Source organism: Penicillium odoratum, assembly GCF_028828045.1.
Source record: "Penicillium odoratum strain IBT 22623 chromosome Unknown utg000002l_segment0_segment0, whole genome shotgun sequence".
Taxonomy (NCBI): domain Eukaryota; kingdom Fungi; phylum Ascomycota; class Eurotiomycetes; order Eurotiales; family Aspergillaceae; genus Penicillium; species Penicillium odoratum.
In genome coordinates, this window is record NW_026643144.1 from 198,294 (window position 1) to 219,557 (window position 21,264).

A 21,264-nucleotide genomic window follows, 5' to 3' on the forward strand; every position below is an offset into this window, starting at 1 on the left:
GTATATAGAATGGTGTTTTCCAAAAAAAAACCGAACGCGGGGGTCGAACCCGCAACCTTGAGATTAAGAGTCTCACGCTCTACCGATTGAGCTAGCCCGGCTTGGCTTGAGGCAGGTTGCCGAATCATGATTTTCGAATCAAGATATAAATGATTCCCTGCCTTCTGTGTTAGGCAATTCTCATTCGGAGCTTAGCATCCATCAATGTGACAATGAGTAGAGTAATGACTATGGGGAGATGTGGACATCACTAATTCCAGATTTCCCCATTCTTTGACTATCTGTTGACCGCTTGACCAAACTTGTCCAAGTTCAGAAGTAACATCACGACACGATTCTTTGAAGATCAATGATCATCCCTGACCTGAACACCGGGTCTGCATCCACCAGCCTACGGTCCCTGCGTCCACAAAGTGGAGACATTGTGAAAATGTGGGGAAGAAGTCAGAGAAGCATGTAAGGAATTGCTGTTGATAACTCGGAAAACCTTCCTCGATCGCCACCATTCAAATTTCTGGAATGTCACCTGAGCCACCTCAACCAATGGACTACCCACTTCCCGGAATTGCCGCCAACTCCGCAGGAACAAGGATATAATGTCTGTGCACGGGCATGTCGACACGGGAAATTCACATTAACAAATTATACCGGGCGTGGGGGCCATGCGGGGCTGTACGGATCGCTAAATATTCCGACGCTGTATCGCCATGGTATAAGAGGGGGACTGGGAGGAGCCCAAATCTCACCTTGAGTCGAATCTCTCTACCATTTCATACATCTTTTTCCATTGTTCAACCTTGTTTGAGAAACAACTATTCCAATATGAAGTCCAAGGCCTTCTTCAGTGACCCGACTAGCATCGTTGACCATATGTGCAAGTCGTTGGCTCAACAGAACCCAAGTCTCCGATACGATTCCACCAACAAGGGTTAGTTCAAGGGATGATGTCTAGGAGAAAATTCAATTGACGAATACTTTGTTTTGCAGTACTCTATCGTCCAACAAACCACAATAGTACAAAAGTGAGCATCATCAGTGGCGGTGGCTCGGGTCATGAGCCAGCCCACGCAGGATACGTCGGCGAAGGCATGCTCGACGCAGCAGTGTGCGGGAAAGTATTTGCTTCGCCAAACTTTGATCAAATCATTTCGGCCTTTGATCGAGTTGCCACTCCCGGAGGGATTCTCGTCATTGTCAAGAACTATACTGGCGATAAGCTTAATTTCGGCCTTGCCACCGAGACATACCAAGCACAGACAGGAGTTCCGACCCACATTGTGACCGTAGCAGATGATGTCTCAGTGCCGCACTCTCGGGGAAAGTTAGTCGGTCGCCGCGGTTTAGCTGGTGCGGTGTTGATTCACAAAGTCAGTGGTGCAGCAGCAGCCAGCGGATTGAGTCTGTCCGATGTCGCGAAGGTTGCTCAGCATGTGTCCGACAACATGGCCACAATTGGTTGTTCGTTGGACTACGCCAACCTCCCTGGCGGTGTTGACTTGCCTTCTATCCCGGAGAATACCATCGAGCTGGGAATGGGTATCCACAACGAGCCCGGGGCGCAACGAATCTCCCCCCAGCCCACAATTGAGAAGCTGGTGAGCCAGATGTGCAGGCTCTTGTTGAACGAGAGCGACCCAGAGCATGGATTCCTGAAATTCCACGGCATCCCTCACAATAAAGCAGAGCTGGCACTGATGGTGAACGACTTGGGCGGTCTTTCCGTGCTTGAGCTACAGGCGATTGCGAATGTTGTGCTAGAGTGTCTGAAAGAAGAGTACGACATTAAGCCGGTCCGGATATACGTCAATACATACTTGACAGCCCTCGATGCACCGGGATTTAGCATTACGATTGCCAACCTATCGCCACAATTGTTTTCATCGGACATCAACCTAATATCCCTGATTGATGAGCCGGTGAAATCAAACAGTTGGGCCACATGCCAGCCCGTGCCTGAGGCCGCCTCGGGAACTCTTACGCCGGAGCATGAGGAGCGGTCCCGCTCTCCTAAGCTCAAGCAGGACATCCTATGTAGGCTTCGTCCCGAATCTCCAATCGATCATTTTTGCTTTCAATCTGACATTTAATCCCTAGGTGACAAACGTGTCTTTACTACTATTCTAAAGAATATCCTCTCCCAAGTGACATTGGATGAGCCAAGTCTCACAGAATACGACACTTTAATGGGAGACGGCGACTGCGGCACTACCCTGCTAGCAGGGGCAACAGCTGCTCATGCCTTAATCGACCAAAACGACGAAAGCCTCGGAAATCTATCAAAGGGGTTAATGAAAGTCGCCTCATCCGTCCGCAGCGGGATGGGCGGAACATCAGGAGCTCTATACGGAATCTTCCTGAATTCTTTCGTTTCCGCCGTACAAAAGAACCACGGGGATTTCAAGAATGTAAATATTCAATTGTTCGCCAAAAGCGCAACCCAGGCCCTGGAGACGCTAAAGGGATACACCAATGCCCGCGAGAACAGCCGGACCCTGATGGACGCCTTGATTCCTTTTGTCAATGAACTGTCAACTGCAGTATTTACTGATAATGAGACTGCGGTGAATGCATTGCAAAGAGGACTGAAAGCTGCTCAGGATGGAGCGGAGGCTACCAAGTGGATGCAATCATCATTTGGTCGATCAACCTATGTGGGTGCTAGTGCTGGCGATGAGAATCCTACAAGGGGCATTCCGGATCCGGGTGCTTGTGGTATTGTGGCGATTATTACTGGCATTGTGAAGACATTCCAGGTTCCTAGTAATTAATGGTTCTTACCAAGGCCAGGAAGGTGGGCACCATAATATTCAATTAATTTTGGTCATGGAGTTTTGGGTATTTCTTATTCGAAAGTACAGATACATTAGTGCTGGTAGCTACACGATATCAAAATAAGAGCAACTGTTGCCCAACTTGCGAAAAATAGATATCCCATGACAAGGAGGTACCAGATGCCCAAAAGATGTGCAAAGATTCGCGAGCTCTTGTAAAATTGCCCATCCCAAGACTCCGCATATTGCTCATCCTTTCTTGTATAAATTTACGCTCGACGATAATCTCACTTTCGCAACCAGCCCTAAATATCGGCCATAGAATAAGGATATTTGCAGGAGAAAAAGGCCCGATATTTTGGATAGCATCGAAAATATTTTTGATATCACTTCGGACCTTGATATGATCCCTCGGGAGATGTTGGACACAGCGGTGAAGGTGAAGTAATGCGGAATGCACAAATGCAAGGTGAGTATAATGTAGCTCTGTAGCCAGGTATCCTTTACTGCATATTGATGCTTCGGGGACAGTAGCGCCAATAAGGCAAGACACTCTCGCCTCAAGTATCTCGGCCTCTATACTTGTATCGTATTGAACGGACTCAAGGGCAGCAAATGAACCGCGATGACGTGCTAAGTCTGCAATTTTCGCGAGAAGTGGAGCCAAATCCAATGAAAAGCCACAAATATCATCGATCTGGCCAGCAGATTGACTTGAGACCATACCCAATAACCCACTTTGAGCGGTACGAAGTCCTGACAAGCTTGCTAAAACATCCATAGTAGCAAACCACTTCACCAAGCATTTGGCATAAGGGTCAACTCCAGAAGAATGACTATGGTGTTCCATGAATGCAGATAGCAGTTGCATGACCCCATTGAAATGCACATTCCACGTATTCATATTCCCATTGCAGACATCGTTGGTACACAAAGTCATGGCCGTGGTGATCGTTTCCGATTTAAGCAGTTCATCCGCATCCAATAGTGCAGACCGTAAATGGGAAATGGCCAGATTAGTGAATTTCAAGCATGCAACTCGTGACTTTTGCCGGATATCGTTCTGGACAAGCCGACTATGGTGGCTACATGCGGCCGCTAGCAATGCATAAAATAGATGTGGCGTTTCTGAGGCAGAACTTATCATCCTTTGTAGAAACATCGGTGGAGCCATTGGAAACAGTCTGAGGGCAGTCTCGGTGCTGAATATATGCATGAAAAATCGAGATTCTGTTGATGACAGTAATGGCGAGATGCAGAGAAATGGTTGGTGTATCGTATTGTCGGATTGTATCATAGGGCCATCAATACGGACATGACTATTCTTGAAGCTGTGTTGCTTCTGGCCCACGCTGATGATAACCAGTTCATATATGCATTCCTTGGGATACCGAATGCAGCGAAAACATACTGGCATCCCCAGGTCACACTAAAGAAGATCAGAAGGAGATTTGGCCATTAGGACAGATCAAAGCATACCTTGACTTTTTTCCTTCGACACTCTCTACAGCCATCACGTCTTCTTTGCGGTCGGCTTAGCGTGTCGGCCATCATTGACGATTGAGGACAAACCACGTGATAACAGGACTGAATCTAAAATCCAGGAAAAATGTAAAAATGTGAACATGTTTGACTCGGTCGAACACACTAGAGCATTCGGTGACACAGAAAGAATATGATCATGACGCGTTTGGATCAACTGGGGGTTTTACGTGGTCCAACGCTAGTCCGAAAAGAGACTTGTATCCGACTCAGCCAATCACAGATACAATTACATATCCACAATAGACAAGGTGTATAGATGATCATCGATAGTAGTCTGCTCCAACAGAAAGCTTTTGTTGTAATCTATCGTGCATTTTACCTATTTGAATGTAAAACCAAATACCAAATTCATTGGCCGCATCGCTTACATATCCAGACCGGGTGAGTTGAGCTTAAGGAAATATAAACCCCTGAAACATCCGTCCATGACTTCACGCTCTAACCACAGTTTCTATGCCTTTTACCTTCGAGTATCATTTCCGGCTGATAAATCAGAATGGCTCTTCCTAACCTGATCGACCTTTTCAAAGGATGACCAGCTACACATCTTCTTCCTACCGAGCACTTCAGAAAAGTTGCAGCTCAAGTGTTATCGGACCCAACAATACTAGAGGAAAGTTTCGGATACGGGCCAGATGAGGGATATTATCCTCTGAGAAAAAACATAGGAAAATGGCTCTCTGAATTCTACTCCAGCCCCACCGAAACCGAGCAAATCTGTATTACTGGTGGTGCAAGCCAGAATGTTGCTAGCGTTTTGCAAGTTTTTACTGATCCGGCCAGTACAGAACTTATCTGGTTCGCTGAATCTAGCTATCATCTGGCATTTAGGATTTTTGAAGATGCAGGATTCTATAAGAAAATGAGATCAGTATCGGAAGATCAGGAAGGCATGGATGTCGATGCGCTTCGAAACGCGCTGGAAACATTTTGTAGCAGTCAGTCTACAGAGGTCTTGCCTAACCGCCCTGTAAGTACCACTAATTCATATATTATCCTTTTTCTGGGTTGTTAATAATACAAGACCAAGTCACAGGACTCGTGGCGGAAGACATACAAGCATGTCATTTATTGCGTGCCTAGTTTTTCTAACCCGTCTGGAAAAACCATGAGTCTTCAACGCCGCGAGGAACTGATTCGTGTAGCTCGCGAATATGACGCTCTCATAATATGTGACGATGTTTATGACATGCTATGTTGGGCTTTAGGGCCCATGTCTGAGTCAACCCGAGTACAAGATTCCCTGAATCGTCTTGTGGACATCGAATGTACGCTTGACGACGGCCCTATCGACCGTTTTGGAAACGTAGTCAGCAATGGTTCGTTCAGTAAGCTCATTGGACCCGGGTGTCGAGTTGGATGGGCCCAAGGTACCAAAGCCTTTATCTGCGGGCTTTCTCAAGCGTAAGTTGTCATATAAGCTTCACCCAAAGACTGTATATGTGCTAAACCTCCCAGTGGTCAAACTCGATCTGGAGGTGCTCCATCTCAGCTTACCTCAACAATGGTGAACAAATTCTTCGACGGCGACTTCTTGCAAAATTATATCGCTAAAGGTCTTGTCCCAAAATGCGTCAATCGCTACTCTGTGATGGTATCTGCCATTGAAAGATGCCTGGGGCCTTTTGGAGTTGCTTACAACCCAGATGCTCAATTCAGTAATATAGCCGGTGGCTATTACATTTGGCTAAAGCTTCCTGGCTCATTACGTGCAGCTGATGTCTGTGAGAAGGCACTTGAAGCCCAAAATCTCATTCTTGGGTGTGGTGACCTATTTGAACTTCCCAGATCGACTTCCAAGGGGGACGGGCACCAACGACTGCGTCTCTGCTTCATGTACGAGGATGAGGATCTATTAGTTGCGGGTGTTGAAAGACTGGCTATTGTGATCAAGGGCATGATGCTAATAAATTGAAATGTGTCTGGAACAGACTGAAAGAACATGTCAAAGTCGAAGCAAATTGCCTAGAAAACTGTATAGAAACAATGACAGCACTGTAAATCCTAGTGGCTTTTCATTTGGTACTATACCAATCATGTCACAGACCAGACAGTTTTGATGCATACATTAGGACAGATGCAGGTCGCTGGTTCATTTCATGATATGACAACGCTGCTTGGTTTGTTTGTTGACAAGAGAGAAGAATTTGCCTATTCGGGACATGGCGTTGTCTGATCTGGATCAGGACGAGTGCGCAGGACACATCTTTCGTCTCCTCTCTTTCTTTTTTCATAGTCATTTCGCTGAATGGACTCTTTCAATTTGCTCACTCTTTCTCTCTCTCTCTCTCTCTTTCTCTCTCTCTCTCTCTCTCTCTCTCTCTCTCTCTCTCTCTCTCTCTCTCTCTCTCTCTCTCTCTCTCTCTCTCTCTCTCTCTCTCTCTCTCTATCCTCGATACCTCTCGAAGTGCAGATTATAACCGTTTGACCTGCTTTCAGGCTACCCATGTAGCCCCTCCTCCCTGATCGCCACATCCAGCTGTCGACATAACTCATTATCATTTCTTTTTCATCGCCACCAGGCAGTGAAGGCAAATCGAGGGTCAACATTGGTGGGTCTGATGCTTATGCCCGATACGGAAGTGTATGCGAATCAGCCAATAATATCAACCACGTGGGGCGCCATGGCCATGTGTGAACGAGAACAAGATCGTATACTCCGTAAAAGAGAAAGTTATAAATTATCGTGCTGGTCCAGTCCTTGACATTCATATCTTCCTCGGAGCCATATATTTTCCTGGTTCTTTCCACAACAAAATGGTCAAAATCGCTGAGTTCGCTGTCGAGCGCGTAAGTTTCTTATTACCCAAAAAACATACTGATGGGAGTCATGGGACCCACTGACCAATCATTAGTGGATGGATGATTATGAGAATGATGCGAAATATAACCTGGCAGAGACTTGCTGCGCTTCAATCTCACTTAACGACCTCCTTGCATTTTCTCCCGACAAGCCGACCAATCTGATAGACTTTTCCAGAAAGCAAGTCTATGGAGCCATCCGCGGATCAGATGCTCTACGATCCAACATTGCTGCCATATATAGCATTGAATCCACACCACTGCCGGCAGATAAAGTCTTGGTGACAAACGGGGCAATTCAGGCCAATTTTTTGAGTCTGTATACGAATGTTGGACCAAGTGATCATGTCATTTGTCAGTACCCAACGTACCAGCAGCTCTACGCCATTCCAGAGTCCCTTGGCGCAGATGTCAGCCTCTGGAGATCCGAGGAGGATGAAAGTTGGCGCTTGGACTTGGATGAGCTTCGAGCGATGATCCGACCCAACACCAAACTCATCATCATCAAGTACGTTCAAATGGAGGTCCTGAACAGCATCAGCCGAACTAATCCAGATAGTAATCCTCAAAATCCAACTGGCGCCGTACTGTCTCACAAAACTCTGCAAGAGATTGTGAATATTGCTCGTGAGCACTCGATTACCATCCATAGTGATGAAGTGTACCGGCCTCTGTTCCATTCTCTTGGTCCGGATGAAGGTCCCATTCCTTCGATTCTATCGTTCGGATACGAGAACAGTATTGTCACCGGATCAATGTCCAAAGCCTTTAGTATGGCTGGAATTCGACTTGGATGGATAGCGTCACACAGCTCCAAGATAATCAATGCGTGCGCCAGTACGAGAGATTATACAACCATCTCCGTGAGTCAGGTTGACGATGAGATTGCGACGTTTGCCCTTAGCAATCAGGTCGTGAATGGAATTCTGAAACGCAACATTGAGCTTGCTAGGAAGAATATTTCCCTGTTGGACAAGTTCATTCATGATTTCCAGTGGGCTGCTAAGTGGATCCGACCTAAAGCCGGCACAACGGCCTTTATCAAATTCCTCGGAAGGAATGGGCGCCCGGTGGATGCTGTGGAGCTTTGCAAGCGCCTACAAGAGAGTACTGGTGCTATGCTTGTACCAGGAAGCCAGTGCTTTGGCGATGGAGTTGATTTCAAAGGGTTTGTTCGGTTTGGCTACGTGCCTGAACACCAAGTCATGGTGGATGGACTTGAGGCCCTGCGGAAGTTCATGATGGACGAATATGACAACGTGCCGACTGTTTGATAGTTTTCAGATATGAGAGTCGTAATTTGATACATTATCTTTATCTATGAAGTTGTGACTGGTAACAAGTGCGAGATCGACCTCTATTCAAACAACTCTCCCTCTGACGGCCGAGCCTATTGGCCAGAGAGGAAGCTCCTACCAAGTACCCAAGACATCTGGCTTGGTTGGGTCATTGAAGGCTGCTGGAATGGAGTCGCTGTGTTCAGAGTCCTTAACAAGCTTTAGATTCAGTTGATCCCTCTCAGTCACAGCCCGCCATTTGAGTGTGGTTGGACCGAATTAATAATTCTATAGGAGAGCGGCCAATTGAAACTGCTTGTGGCTTACTGGGCTTGGTAGGATTTAGTTCATTTTCCGCCAGGATAAGATTTTCAATGTAACTGGATACTATCTCTCACGACAAGTAGCTTACCTCCAGCTCTTAGATAGTAGAAAGTGCCCGCTCGGCTATATCACCAATGAGCTCATTATGTCCGATTACTGATTGTATGCATTATTGTCAGGAGAAAAGTATACTAATACACTCTTCACGAGCTCAATAAAATATTATACCTAGGTTTGGAGAGAGGAATACGGTAAGTAAAGTAGATACTCTAGCCACGAAACATTTGCACGTGAGAGATTACACGGTCATAGACCTCGCCATATTGCTTTTTTGGGTACCCGAAGGAATACCCGCGAACCCGCCAAGAACCCATTTACCTGTATATTACAGTATTACTGTTGAAATACAACCAATACTAGATATAGAGTGATGTAATCAGGTATATGTTACGTGTATTTTAATCTCTTGGCGGGTTTTGGGTCAAGGGTCGAAACCCAACCCGCCCATTTGGCGAGGTCTACACGGTCATTTGTGGCAAGACTGCTGACAAAGGCATTCTGTGAGCCCGGAAGTGGTTCAGGGGCGATTGCATCAGCCTCACGTGGACTCGGAGATCTCGGGGACTGAAATTTAGTGGGGAAGTAGCCGACTGAGATCGGTACCCGACTAGTATAGAACTTGGGTCGCATTAGATGCCTTCCACAACAATGATTTACTGATCAGTGCAGAATCATTGGTGGGTTCGACTGTAGAGTCTATTTCACGAGCCACGTTAGCCAACTATATGGAACATGAATCTTTCTAGAAGTTCCACAACATCCAGATCCAAGGATCCAGAAGGTGGACCCGGTGGTAATGCGGGGTAAGAGGCATGCACATGTGTTACTCTTATGAGAAATGATTGAGGTTGAGAAATGAGGGCACAAATATTTGAAGAATATGGACGAATTTCAGTATTTGCGTATGCCATCTGCCCCTAATCCACCATCTCAGCGATTCAAGCACCTACAAAGCGCTTTGCACCGGTGGAGACAAGTGGAGAACAAACCAAGTCATGATTCGCTAGATATTAGTCAAGAATCTGGGGCATCGCTGAATGCGACAGTATTAACACATCCATCCAATGAAAATTAGGTTATGGGATTGAATCGTCCCATGGATGTTTATTCTCCCCCACACCTGGGCAGGGACCAGTCAAGAGCAACCCAGCACTTGGGTCAATTGCCTACGAGATGGGGTCCTCGATTCCTCCCACGGCTCTGGCCTCTCAGCTTTGCGGCTTGCCCATTTTTGAGGTCCGATCCCTGCAGGGACAAGCCATACAAAAGCGAGATACCCAGCAAGGTGGACCTCGGTACCCCAGTTCTGGCCGTATGATCAGTGGAGCATACCAGGGCTCAACTCTTTGTGAGAAACTCTCTTAAATTAGATTGACTCTCCACGTTGTTTCTCTCCATTCATCTTCCTATGAGCAATTGATTCCTCTGGCAATTCAATTCTTTCTAGGAGATGACGAATCCAGGCGCAGAGGCAGCCTTAGCTAGTAATGGCAAGAGTCTGGTGATCCTGACCGTCATTGAAGGCAGCGTTGCCCTGTTTCTCCTCCTAGCCCGCATATATACGACATGGCGCATCACTCGACATATCCGGGGTGATCTATACCTAAGTCTTGTCACCTTTGTATGTCATTTCTTATCATTTCTCGCAGCTTATACTAATAGAGCAGATTATTGGCATGATCGGATCAGTATTCCTTGGACTTGGTGTCAATTCTGGACTGGGGGCACATAAATCAGATCTCACCGAGACGGAAATCACCAACGCTATAAAGTGGAATTGGATCAACCAGTCACTCGGAATCATCGCCACGGGGCTTGGAAAACTGACCATCGTGGCATTCATGCAACAAATTCATGGCCCCGAGAGTCGGAAGAAGGTATTCTTCTTATGGGGAGTCGCTGCCAGTAACATGGTAGTCAATTGTGTCACTATAGCTATGATTTGGACCCAATGCGACCCCAGTGCGAAGCTATGGCAGGATTCACTACCAGGGACCTGCGACGGGAGAGTGCGAAACCAGCGGACTGGATATTTCCAGGGCAGTGAGTATTGTCCACTGCATTCATGAGCAATGCTGATCAATGGTAAAGGTTTTTCCGCATTGTGCGATCTCACCCTCGCTCTATACCCAGTCCTGTTCTTCTGGAATGTGCGACTCAACCAAAGAGTCAAAATCGGCCTTTGTGTTTTGATGGGTCTGGGAGTGGCAGCATGTGTGTGTGCTATTGTCAAGACGACGACTCTACGAGTGCTAGCAGAAACGGAAGATATAACATGTATGTGAAGCCCGAGATGCAGATATATGTTTACTAACAAGTCAGATTACATGGCCCAGCTGATCTTCCTGAATGAAACCGAAAAATGGGTCGTCTTCATTGTCGGCTGCATCCCTCCTATTCGACCTCTTCTCATGATTATCTTCCACCGTCTCTTGACATCGGTCAAATCTACCACCCGGACACATACAAACCACCATGGTCGATCTACCGAACTGAAATCCTACCCCCGCTCCAAGCTCCAAGTACAACATACGACTTCCAACTTCGTGAGTGTGTTTGAGGGCAAGGATAGTGAGGAGAATCTCGCAGAAGGGGGTATTATGAAAACAACAGAAGTGAGGTTAAGCTACGAGGCTGGTTTATCAACGGGTACTGCATCGACACATCACGAAGATGCACCACAGGCTCATCTACCCCTCGACAGGGTCTAATGTCGATTTTGTATACATACCAATGTTATAATATTCTTGCGCATAATTAGACCAAAAGATACCAAGTTCATAACTTTTAAGTTACTACGTGTACTGTACATTGCACTAATCCGGAAACTCCTTGATCATGAAGCCTGTGGTTATATAAAAAATAGCGAATCAGCAAAACTAATGTTGAATTCGCAAGATCAACCGGAATGATATGTGCATAAGCCGTCTACTGCTTCGCCTTGCCACGTGTGGATCGGCGCACAGGCTCCGCCTGTTCCACCTGTTCCTGAGGTTCCTGATCGACCGACTTCTGTGAAGTATCCGAGTCGGTACTCTGGTCTTCCTTGGGCGGAGTCATGTCACCAGATTGCTCCTCCGGCTGTGACTGCGAATCTGCCTCCACGCTGGGACCTGCTTCCCAAGCTTCTGCGACAGATCCCTGGCGTAAGCTCGACAAAATCTGAGTAGTCTCGCTTTCAACGCCATTCCACGCTCCACAGCTTCCACATCGCCAGCGGCCAAGCTCTTCGGGAGTCTTGATACCTGGAGGTGCCTGGCCGTTGACCAGGCGACAGTCCGAACAGATCATGGCCATGCGGTTGCGTGGCTGCATTTCATCTTCGCCTAGCAGCACGTCCAATAGACGGTCGTACCAGTGCGGTTGTTCGATGTACTGGCCTGAGCTTGGGAATGCGTTGGGCGCAAAACCCGGCTCATCGACAGGCGTTTGTGGGATCGAAGAAGTAGCAGGGATGGGTTGTTGCGGCTGTTGTTGAGCCTGATACGAGGGAGGCATGGCATTTTCCGGACCGCTGGGCATTGGAGAGCGGCGAATGTTCGCGGTCGGGGGAGGAGGAAGTCCTGTCCGTTGTGCGGGTGGTTGTGGGTTGGCCTGTCTTTGTTGTTTGGATTCGGCCTTGGGACTGGGAGATTGCTTGGGAGACTCGCCGCCATACTTCTCGAGTAACTGTTGCGTGGAGTTGTATTTGGTAGCGACCTTGAGCTTCTCAATGGTCTCCTCGCGTTGTTTGTGTAGGTCGTCTAGACCACGCTGGCCCTTGGAGATCCGGTATTCAAACAGACGGGCGCTGGTTGTTCGTACCCCGTAGATACTGTTTCGAAGCTCGGATTAGTGATTGATCCCGCTCTAGGAGGTGGCGAAGCTTACAGAACGGGGCCGCCGGCGATGGCGGCATACTCCTTCACGCCCCAGCTCTCCCATCCTAGAACCAGCGCAAGTATGATGGAGTAAAATAGGTAGGCAAAGGTAGAGTAAAGAGTCCAAAGAGCTTTGAAGCGACGGGAGCTTTGGCGCTGCTGATCGAGGCGAGTGGTGGTCTGGGCGATCTTGGTCGACAAGGTCGATAGTGTCTTTTCGAAGGATGCGGCCGAGTTGTCATCGCCCTAGTAATGTAAGTTAGACTTCTGAGATCATACTATGCAAATAGATACAATCAAAACACTTACCTTCCAGGGCCAAAAAGAGACCATGTTGAGTAACAACTTTGTAGAAGATCAGGGAACTTGACTTGAGTAGGTTTGGTATGTTTGGTTGACGCACGGACCACATCTACATTTACTCTACGAACTTCAACTATGACAATACACGATCAGGAAAAAAGTCATAGAAAGTGCTCACATGGCCAATGTAGTGCATTCTGCCTTGGCCGTGCTAGGCCCAACGAAGGTGCTCAACTACATAAAGGCAACAAATATATTTACTATGCAAGCCTACTAGGCTCACTTGTCATAATTTATACTATCATAGTTGAGAATTGGCTCCAAGGTTGGTAAAGATGTAGAATAATGTAAACTAGGTAAGAATGGTTATTTGGTGAATAGGCTCATACAGAACGTCTTCGGCATATTCCTCATACTCGTGCTTAAAGTCTTCCATGCTGAACCTATCGTTCAGCTGCTTGGTTGACAAGATAACACTATCAGCATCGATGTATCCCTACTAAAATGCTGCAAACAATGTCGGGCTAGTTGCCGAAGAACGCTGATGTGTTTAAAATTCACGTCGTAGATTTGAATGTCGTGACTCGTTGCCTATATTTTCTTTCTTGAGGACGTGATCTTTCCAAATGACTTCCAAAATGGTGCCTTGTAGGCCTCCGCCGATTTGATTGATTGCTTGCAGATGGGGTTCAAAACGCGCCTTTTGGAAACGGATACTGAACGATGAGGTGGTAGATATGACGGACCTTAAGCTGAGGAATTGCTGCAGAATAGTCGAGGGTGAGTCCAGTGCAATATCCGTGGCATCTAGGAAAAGACGCTCGATTCTAGCATCACGTGCAATATTTGATGCGCCAGTCTCTTCACCGGTATCGATCTCAAGTCGCGAAGCCATGAGCTGAGGACAGGCGTAGGAGGCGAAATGGATTGATGGATGCAAGGTGGGCATGCCATTACAACCTAGAGTCATGCGAGCTCCGCTCCCAATTTGGTTATTCTTGCACATGTACAAGAGTAATCTAGGGGGTATTTGGAGCAATTCCCGGTTTTTGGGGGATCTGTTCACTTGGCCGCTACTCGCCTCCCTATACGCGGCACTTAGGACAGGGTATCCTGCTTCAGTTTAACCTTCGACCGTTTGACATCATATCAACTGCCGTTACTCTTTTGGAAGGTCATGGCTTTAATGTTCATTTGTTTCAATCAAGCCAGGTCATCCGTCAACCACAACCTTCCATCTGACGCAAGATCAACAGATCTGACAACGGCTGAATGGTCCCCGAAAGACCCCGATAAAATCTCAAAATCTAAAGCCCAGGCCTGGATTCTCAAACCTCAACGCCTTGACAACCGAAAATTGACAGGTGCACAACTCCCGTGGATCTTTCTTTGTTCCATATTTCAAGCGCCACCCAGATCCCTGTCTGGCGCACTGATAGTCTATCATTACACTTTCCAGGAAAGTCGGCTCGCTTTGAGGCGCCAATTATGATGTCCACGTTCTGTTGGTTTTGTGACGAGAGGCTCTGTCTTTGTGCGGATATTCCGAAGACTCGACAGTCTGATCCCCATAGATCGTCAAAACAGATGATCTCCCAAGATAAGAACATAATACATGATCTGCAAGATCTTAGGTCCACAATACAACCCGTGTTGCTGACGCCATGACTGGGTGTCAAGGACCCGATCAATCTAAAAGCCCGGCCCTGGCCCTAGCCCTCCTTCCTGTCGTTTCCATTCTCCGTTTGTCCTAATCAAAGCCTCCTATGTTTACCCCCTGGCATCATGGACACAGCCGTAGCCTACGTGCCTCCGCAGGTGAGCAAGTTGCTCATGGAAAACTTCCTCGCCCTGGAGGTGGTGGCCATGTTTGCAGTAGGAGTATGGAACGCTTTGAAGTCGGCGTGTCTGCATTCAACCATTTCACCCACTATCGCGGCCTGTATTTCTGGAGCCTACAAGTGGCATCATGGGGCATCTTGGTGCATGCAATTCCAGCCCAAATTCGTTACATGGAGGTAGCCTCTAGCATGAGCGTGGCTCTCCCATTTCTCATCGGCTGGTATGCCATGGTCACTGGCCAGGCCGTCGTCTTATACTCTCGTCTCCATCTCGTTGCCTCCTCCGACCCACAATCTTTCCGCTGGGTCTTGTGGATGATCATCATCAATGTGTTTATTTTCCACGTCCCGATGTCAATCCTCTTACTGGCGGTCAATGGTGGCCATAGCCAATTCTTGCGCGCCGCACACATCTACGACCGAATCCAAGTGGTCGGATTCTGCATGCAGGATTTTGTCATCAGCGGAATTTACATCTACGAAGCCCTGCGCGCCCTAAAACCTGTCCTCGAAGCCCGAGGCCGCGAAGGCCGAAAAGTAATCGTCCACCTGATCATAGTCAACATTATAGTCGTGGCATTGAGCATTTTCCTATTGATCGCAGAATTCAAAATCCATTGGCTGGAAGTCAGCTTCAAGACCGTATGCTACAGCTTCCAACTGATACTCGAATTCTTCATCCTCGAACGTCTGCGCTCGTTGACTCGCACAACTTCATGCATGTGCAACAGCGGATCGGCTTGTCCACGCCAATCGATTGATGTGAACATATTCACGATGGCATCGGCGGCATCGCGCACTTGTCATGATATCGAGTCGCCATCTCCTTTGGTCGAAATCAATCCTGTGTCTCGTCGTCCTTCGGTGGGGAATTCCACGTATGACTTCCATCAGGCGTTACGGGAAACAGCGTCTGTTGAGAATATCATCTCCTAAGTGAGTTCGTGTTCTATTCCGGATTCATTTGCAGAGAAATGTGGTCGACCGAGGGTTGGGTCGGCGGACACAAAGTCTACTGCGGAGATGAGACTGATGGAGTCAGCAAAGCGAGCATGTTGGATACAAAAGTCCTCATCTTTTTCGAGTGACCGAGTCGGTTGAATTTCCTTATTTCGTATTTCTTTCCTTGGTGGTACTTGCACTTATTGGGTGGCATTCTCTTCCTAGCTCTATACCCTTCAGCGATACAATTTCCTATCTAATCTGGTTGGATCGTTCCTTATAATTTCAATTGTTTATGTTCATGTTTGTGTTCGATATTTGTTGATCTTCTGGTATGCCAAGTGCAAGTCTCAAGTGCTGTCGGTTCAGTATGATACAATGTAGAGGGGATAGAAGTAGCTGAGATCACACCCATCTCTAGCCCAACGCAACAGGGAGAAGAGAACAAATGTGAATAAGAAATTGGGTATATGTTTTTGTCCCAAATCATATCAAAAGCAAAAACACCGAAAGGCTCCAGGCATTTAGCGTGTACATGTCTGGTCATGCAGAACGCAAAACAAGTTGACAAAATGAGAAAATCGTATATCCATGAAAAACATCCGACGTTTGGGTATTTCCGTATTTCCTCATGCGCGCAAAAACAAATGGACACAAAAGAAGATAAATAATAACGTATAATAGGTGGTGGCGATGGTGATGAGTAAATCAGGCTCGCAAGCCTTGATAGTGAAACAGCCTCGTGCATGCGTGGGAAACGGCACTGGAATGCATGCAACGTCTGGGTATTGCCTGCCCTTGATGGTCATAAACTCGATAAAGAGAGATGTGGGAAATGCGGAGATGCTCAGAACCACCCACCATTCTCCCAATGACCTGATTTATAGGTGGCTTGCTCTCTGGCCTCGGTTTCAAATATGCCACTGAAAAGCATATTCAATCGAGAAAAGCTGATGGGCTTCATGACCCAGCCATCAAATCCAGTATCGATATATCTCTGTCTCTCAGATTCCAAAAGTGAAGCTGAAACAGCGAAAATGGGAATGCGGGAATTGCTCCGGGCTACGTTGGAGAGTGCCTCAGGGCCGGCCTTGGATTCGAAGTCACGAATCATCTGGGTGGCGGCATAGCCATCGGCGATGGGCATCTGAATGTCCATCAAGATGACATCAAAGTCTCCGCTGCGACCGGCGAATGCGGTTGCACAGGCTTCACCATTACCTGTCAGCTCAACAGTGTGGCCCAGCTTGGTTAGGCGTTTATGTATGATTTTGCTATTGACGGGATCATCTTCCGCAACCAATACACTCAGAAGTTGTGAAGAGCTTTGGGCTACTGATGCTGATGTAGACGATTCCCCCACAGTTGAGATGGTCTCACATGTGTCGACACGCAGAGGCATAGGAGGGAAGTAGGATTGCTCCTGGTTCAAATGAGAAGAGGGTTGCCTAGGTTTGCGCTCGGAAATTCGAACAGGCCCCAATGGCACACCTGAGTCCGTGATGTTTTCTGTACCCGGTATCGGCGGAGACACCATGGGTTGTAGGGTGGTCGGTGGTGTATGTGTCACGGTGGAGAGGCTGGCAAGAGGATCTGCATTTGATGCCTGTCTGAAATTTAAGGGTGGTGAACCCATAGAGGCCATATATCCCGAGCTCTGGGGACTGGTAGAATGCCTGAACCTGCTTAGATCAGAGCTCTCACTCGGGGGTCCTTGACCAAGTGGCGGCTCCTGTATGGCGCTGATCAGCCGATCGGCCTGGCTTCGCCCACTACGGGAGCTGGCTCCAGATCGCAAACTCTCCGTACTTCGTCGCCTGGACTCTTGCCGTTCCGAGTTACCACGAGTCAGAGTAAATTCCTGGTCTGAGATCATGGGCGTGGGAGGTATAGCCGCGTGAGGGGGGGAGACCAGCCTCAGGAGTCTCAGTTGAGGATCCTTCCGGTAGACGGAATTGCATTTTCACCTTGAAGCGACTGCCCTTACCCTCTTCGGATTTAACTCCCAGCTGACCTCTCATATTGTATACAATCCTGGCTACAAGGGCAAGTCCCAAGCCAAGAACACGCTTTTGATGATGATCCTCCATAGCGTGTCTGTTATCTTCCCCTTCGGTCGAAACTTGTTCCAGTTCCGTGAAAAGTGTCTCGAGCTTCATTTTCGACATCCCCGCACCGGTGTCCACAACCATCATCTCCACTGCAACATGGTCGCTTGTGTCTTGGTTAGCGGACCGCCACATTTCTACAATGACTGCACCAGATGCGGTCTGTTCAATAGCATTGGACATAAGGTTTGAAAAGACTTGGCGTATACGCCTTTGATCGCCAAGAACCTTGGAAGGCAGGCCAGGTTGCATAGACATGGAAAAGGAGATGCTCTTGCGCTTGGCTTCTCCAGACAACATATCAAATGCTTCCTGTAAAGTGCATTTCAAGTCGAATGCTTCATCCTTGATAAGGTCCTGACCCGTCTCTGTGTTTGTAAGGTCTAGAAGATCATTGATGACGTAAATGAGGGACTTGGAAGCCGAGTGTGACTTTGTCAAGCTTTCACGGGTATCCGCATCCAAAGCTCCTTCTAACGCAATCTCCAAATAATTGATGATGGCATTCAAAGGAGTGCGAACCTCATGAGCAGAGTTGGCGAGAAGTAACCGCGTGAGTTGAGAGGTCTGCATAGCAGCTTCTTTTTGTCGCCAAACTTTGATGAATTTACCATAGACAAGGCACAGGACCGCAGCGGTTTCAACATCTGTTTCGGACCATTCACGTGACTGACTCAGGACTGTTTCTCGCCAGGCTGTGAAACTTTCACGAGGTTCCAAATATCCGGCTGTTTCTTTTCTTTTTGCGGATTCATATGGATTACCAGCCCATTTGATTTCTGTGAGCTGTCCTTTGCGGAAGAATACAATAAAGTCACTGCCGCCAGTAGAGAGGGGGACATATAGCAGCCCAGATATTGCTCGGAGTCCCGGGGAATAGTGCAGATCTGGGAAGTCTTTGATGATGTCATGCGAAGCCATCACCGTGTTTATCTGACGCATTCGAATAAACTCCAGCAATGCAAGGACCTCCTGCGAATGGGTGGTGTCGCCGAGAATTTTGGTTTCATCGCGAATAGAAAGGGCACCGTAGTCTGCATCAAAAAGTTGCAAAAGGTCGTCCGACGAGGCAATAATATAGCCAGAAGGATTAGCCTCCGTGGGGACGGTATTGATCAGCTTTCTTGCTTGCAGGCGAGTTGCGTAGGAAAGGCGCTCGATGTTCCGTGAGACCGTGTCTCCCAGTAACCGGCACATCTTTCGAATAGGAAATGAGACGCGCATGCCCGCTGTTCCGTAAGAATGGCAGGATACTAAACCCCAGAGGTCATTGAAAGCATTGATACTGATTGACATGGACGAACGGACCTGCATGTTCGCGAGGTACTTGACGTGGACAGGGGACATGGCTCGCAAAAAGGCATGGGTCATATCCAGGGGAGTTTCCAGGTCTTCCAATGACCGGCACACAAGGCGAGACGTGATGTGGTCCCGATCGTACAAAAGTCGGACCTTGTTGATCTTATAAAGTTCACGGGCCTGTGCAGGAATATCGGATGCAGGAAAATGGAGACCCTTGTAGAGATCAACGGAGACTTTAGGATCCACAAGCTCGGCCACGACCAGGCCATTCCAACTACTATCAAATTGATAGATCATCACACGATGAAAACCAGTGAGCTCCTTGACCAGGCCAGCAGTCGTGTTGAGCAATTGATCCAAATCGTTGGCCCGACTTAATTGCTCCTGAATCTGAGTGAACATGCTAAAGACATCCATCGCAGCAGCTTCACCTCTCCTTCGTCGGGCGTTGCGAAGAACCCGTAACGGTTGGCTGGTGTTGATCGTACTTGCAGCAAATTGCTCCGGGGTCGGAACCGCACCCATCGTATCGGTAGGGGTTGCCGGAGTGGCACGTCCGTCGACGTTCAGTGGATTGCGCTCATCTTCCTCCAATTCAAACTCACATATGATCAGGTCTTTTTGAGAAGGACTAACATGTGTCGCACACCAGAGACGACGGGCCTCCCCCGCTGGAGTTCGAATAGACAAGATAAAGACCTCTGGCCCATCTACGCTGGGGTCATAGGCATCATCACGGACGAAATCAACATGGTCGAGGAATGTGTCAGACTGATCATCGCTCAACACATCACAGAAATTCTCCACTTCAAAGAGTTGTTTGGGCGTATAACCCATTATCTGTTCCGAATTTTCACTGACGACGCGCACCACAAGCCTATTTGGAGCCTCCTCGCGCAAGGCGATCATGACTCCGAAGCACTGGATGGCGCCGGGAATTCGAATAGGCTCATCCTCACAGTATTGGAATGATTCGCCATGCCTTCCCGTGATCACTGCATGACCACTCTTGGTCATGACGTGGGTAAATCGAGACGTAACAAGACTGTTAGGTTCATCGGATTTTGCTGCTTGCTGAGATGCCGGCATGGCGGTGTTGGTGCTTCCCGACTGGCTGTCACTTTTTTGCCTGGCATATTCCTCCGGGTGTTGGATAACGTGAGACGCCATCGAGCGCGCTGCCAACTCTGTTGCATCGTTGGTGGCATGTGTTTCAAGTCGAGTTGTATCGGTCGGCACAGTTAGCCCTGGTTCGGATCGGGGTTGCGAGGATTGGGAATTTAATTCATTCCAGGTTTGGGTATCGATGATCGGGTATTGCATTGCGCCTTCGCGAGTCGGTGAAACTGTAGACCTCGCATGTGCAGCCTGGTCAGCGGCCTTCCGGTCAACGGAGACCACAGATCGGATGGGGAACACTCGGTCAATACTGTCGAATCCCGCACTAGGAACTTGTGAGCCCTCCGACTGTGTGACCGACTGCGACCGATCTCGTCCTTCGAATCCATTGTGCAAAGACTCCATCGATGCTGGCCGGGAAGGAGTTGCGACAGTCTCTGATCGTTTCCGTGGGGTCCCTGGTCGAGAATTCTCAGACATGGTGTCTAGATTTGACCGATTTAGGGGGGTGGGGGTGGGATCGAGGCCCGATTATAGGGCGAATAAAGGGTAATCGTAATCCAATCCAGTGCATTCGTGCTGTACTGTCGATAGGCGCTGTTGGGTTTTTGCGATTCCTAAATTCTGGCAGCGCAAAGGCTACGAAAGTGAGGCCGGGAGGCCGGAGTCTCTTTATGATGAATGCACAATCCGACCGCAGTCATCGATGATCCACTAGATGAGTGATGGAAACCAAGTGGATCCTTGCAGTTGGCATGAGGAAATCCACACACACCAGGTGTGACGATCCTAGGAATACACAAGATGACGATCCCAAGATCTGGAGAAAATCCCGAGGCGGAGATTGTTGAGGGGCAAAGCTGGGCGGTCAGTGCTTTCTGTCAACTTTTGTTTGTGGAGAATGGGGCTTTGCTTATGTCAGCATATTTCCATCTAAAATTCCCAAGTAGGTCTTAGGTACGCGTTAAATGGAGTCCATTCTTACCCATTTACTGGATCTGCCACATAGA

General features: G+C 48.0%; 8 protein-coding genes across 8 annotated transcripts; 5 read left to right on the plus strand and 3 right to left on the minus strand.

Moving 5' to 3' along the window:
- Positions 1-822: 822 nt before the first annotated feature.
- N7520_002122 (dihydroxyacetone kinase) lies at positions 823-2,768 on the plus strand (the record flags this gene model as incomplete). Its single annotated transcript, XM_057136057.1, has 3 exons — positions 823-928; positions 988-2,031; positions 2,095-2,768. The coding sequence occupies 3 exons, from the start codon at positions 823-825 to the stop codon at positions 2,766-2,768; spliced, it is 1,824 nt and encodes a 607-aa protein (XP_056998743.1).
- A 2,410-nt stretch (positions 2,769-5,178) lies between these two features.
- Positions 5,179-6,231, plus strand: N7520_002123 (uncharacterized protein; the record flags this gene model as incomplete). The annotated part of the gene is made up of 3 exons (XM_057136058.1): positions 5,179-5,286; positions 5,341-5,720; positions 5,775-6,231. The coding sequence occupies 3 exons, from the start codon at positions 5,179-5,181 to the stop codon at positions 6,229-6,231; spliced, it is 945 nt and encodes a 314-aa protein (XP_056998744.1).
- Positions 6,232-7,073: 842 nt separating this feature from the next.
- Positions 7,074-8,392, plus strand: N7520_002124 (putative aminotransferase; the record flags this gene model as incomplete). The annotated part of the gene is made up of 2 exons (XM_057136059.1): positions 7,074-7,106; positions 7,172-8,392. The coding sequence occupies 2 exons, from the start codon at positions 7,074-7,076 to the stop codon at positions 8,390-8,392; spliced, it is 1,254 nt and encodes a 417-aa protein (XP_056998745.1).
- A 1,837-nt stretch (positions 8,393-10,229) lies between these two features.
- N7520_002125 (uncharacterized protein) lies at positions 10,230-11,490 on the plus strand (the record flags this gene model as incomplete). The annotated part of the gene is made up of 4 exons (XM_057136060.1): positions 10,230-10,400; positions 10,447-10,822; positions 10,871-11,056; positions 11,102-11,490. 4 exons carry the CDS (start codon positions 10,230-10,232, stop codon positions 11,488-11,490), a joined length of 1,122 nt encoding a protein of 373 aa, XP_056998746.1.
- A 217-nt stretch (positions 11,491-11,707) lies between these two features.
- Positions 11,708-12,972, minus strand: N7520_002126 (uncharacterized protein; the record flags this gene model as incomplete). Its single annotated transcript, XM_057136061.1, has 3 exons — positions 11,708-12,593; positions 12,650-12,885; positions 12,949-12,972. The coding sequence occupies 3 exons, from the start codon at positions 12,970-12,972 to the stop codon at positions 11,708-11,710; spliced, it is 1,146 nt and encodes a 381-aa protein (XP_056998747.1).
- A 520-nt stretch (positions 12,973-13,492) lies between these two features.
- N7520_002127 (uncharacterized protein) lies at positions 13,493-13,837 on the minus strand (the record flags this gene model as incomplete). Its single annotated transcript, XM_057136062.1, has 1 exon — positions 13,493-13,837. One exon carries the CDS (start codon positions 13,835-13,837, stop codon positions 13,493-13,495), a length of 345 nt encoding a protein of 114 aa, XP_056998748.1.
- An 890-nt stretch (positions 13,838-14,727) lies between these two features.
- N7520_002128 (uncharacterized protein) lies at positions 14,728-15,719 on the plus strand (the record flags this gene model as incomplete). The annotated part of the gene is given in 2 exon segments (XM_057136063.1): positions 14,728-14,810; positions 14,822-15,719. 2 exon segments carry the CDS (start codon positions 14,728-14,730, stop codon positions 15,717-15,719), a joined length of 981 nt encoding a protein of 326 aa, XP_056998749.1.
- Positions 15,720-16,572: 853 nt separating this feature from the next.
- Positions 16,573-20,734, minus strand: fphA (putative sensor histidine kinase/response regulator; the record flags this gene model as incomplete). Its single annotated transcript, XM_057136064.1, has 2 exons — positions 16,573-17,591; positions 17,638-20,734. 2 exons carry the CDS (start codon positions 20,732-20,734, stop codon positions 16,573-16,575), a joined length of 4,116 nt encoding a protein of 1,371 aa, XP_056998750.1.
- Between the last annotated feature and the right edge of the window lie 530 nt (positions 20,735-21,264).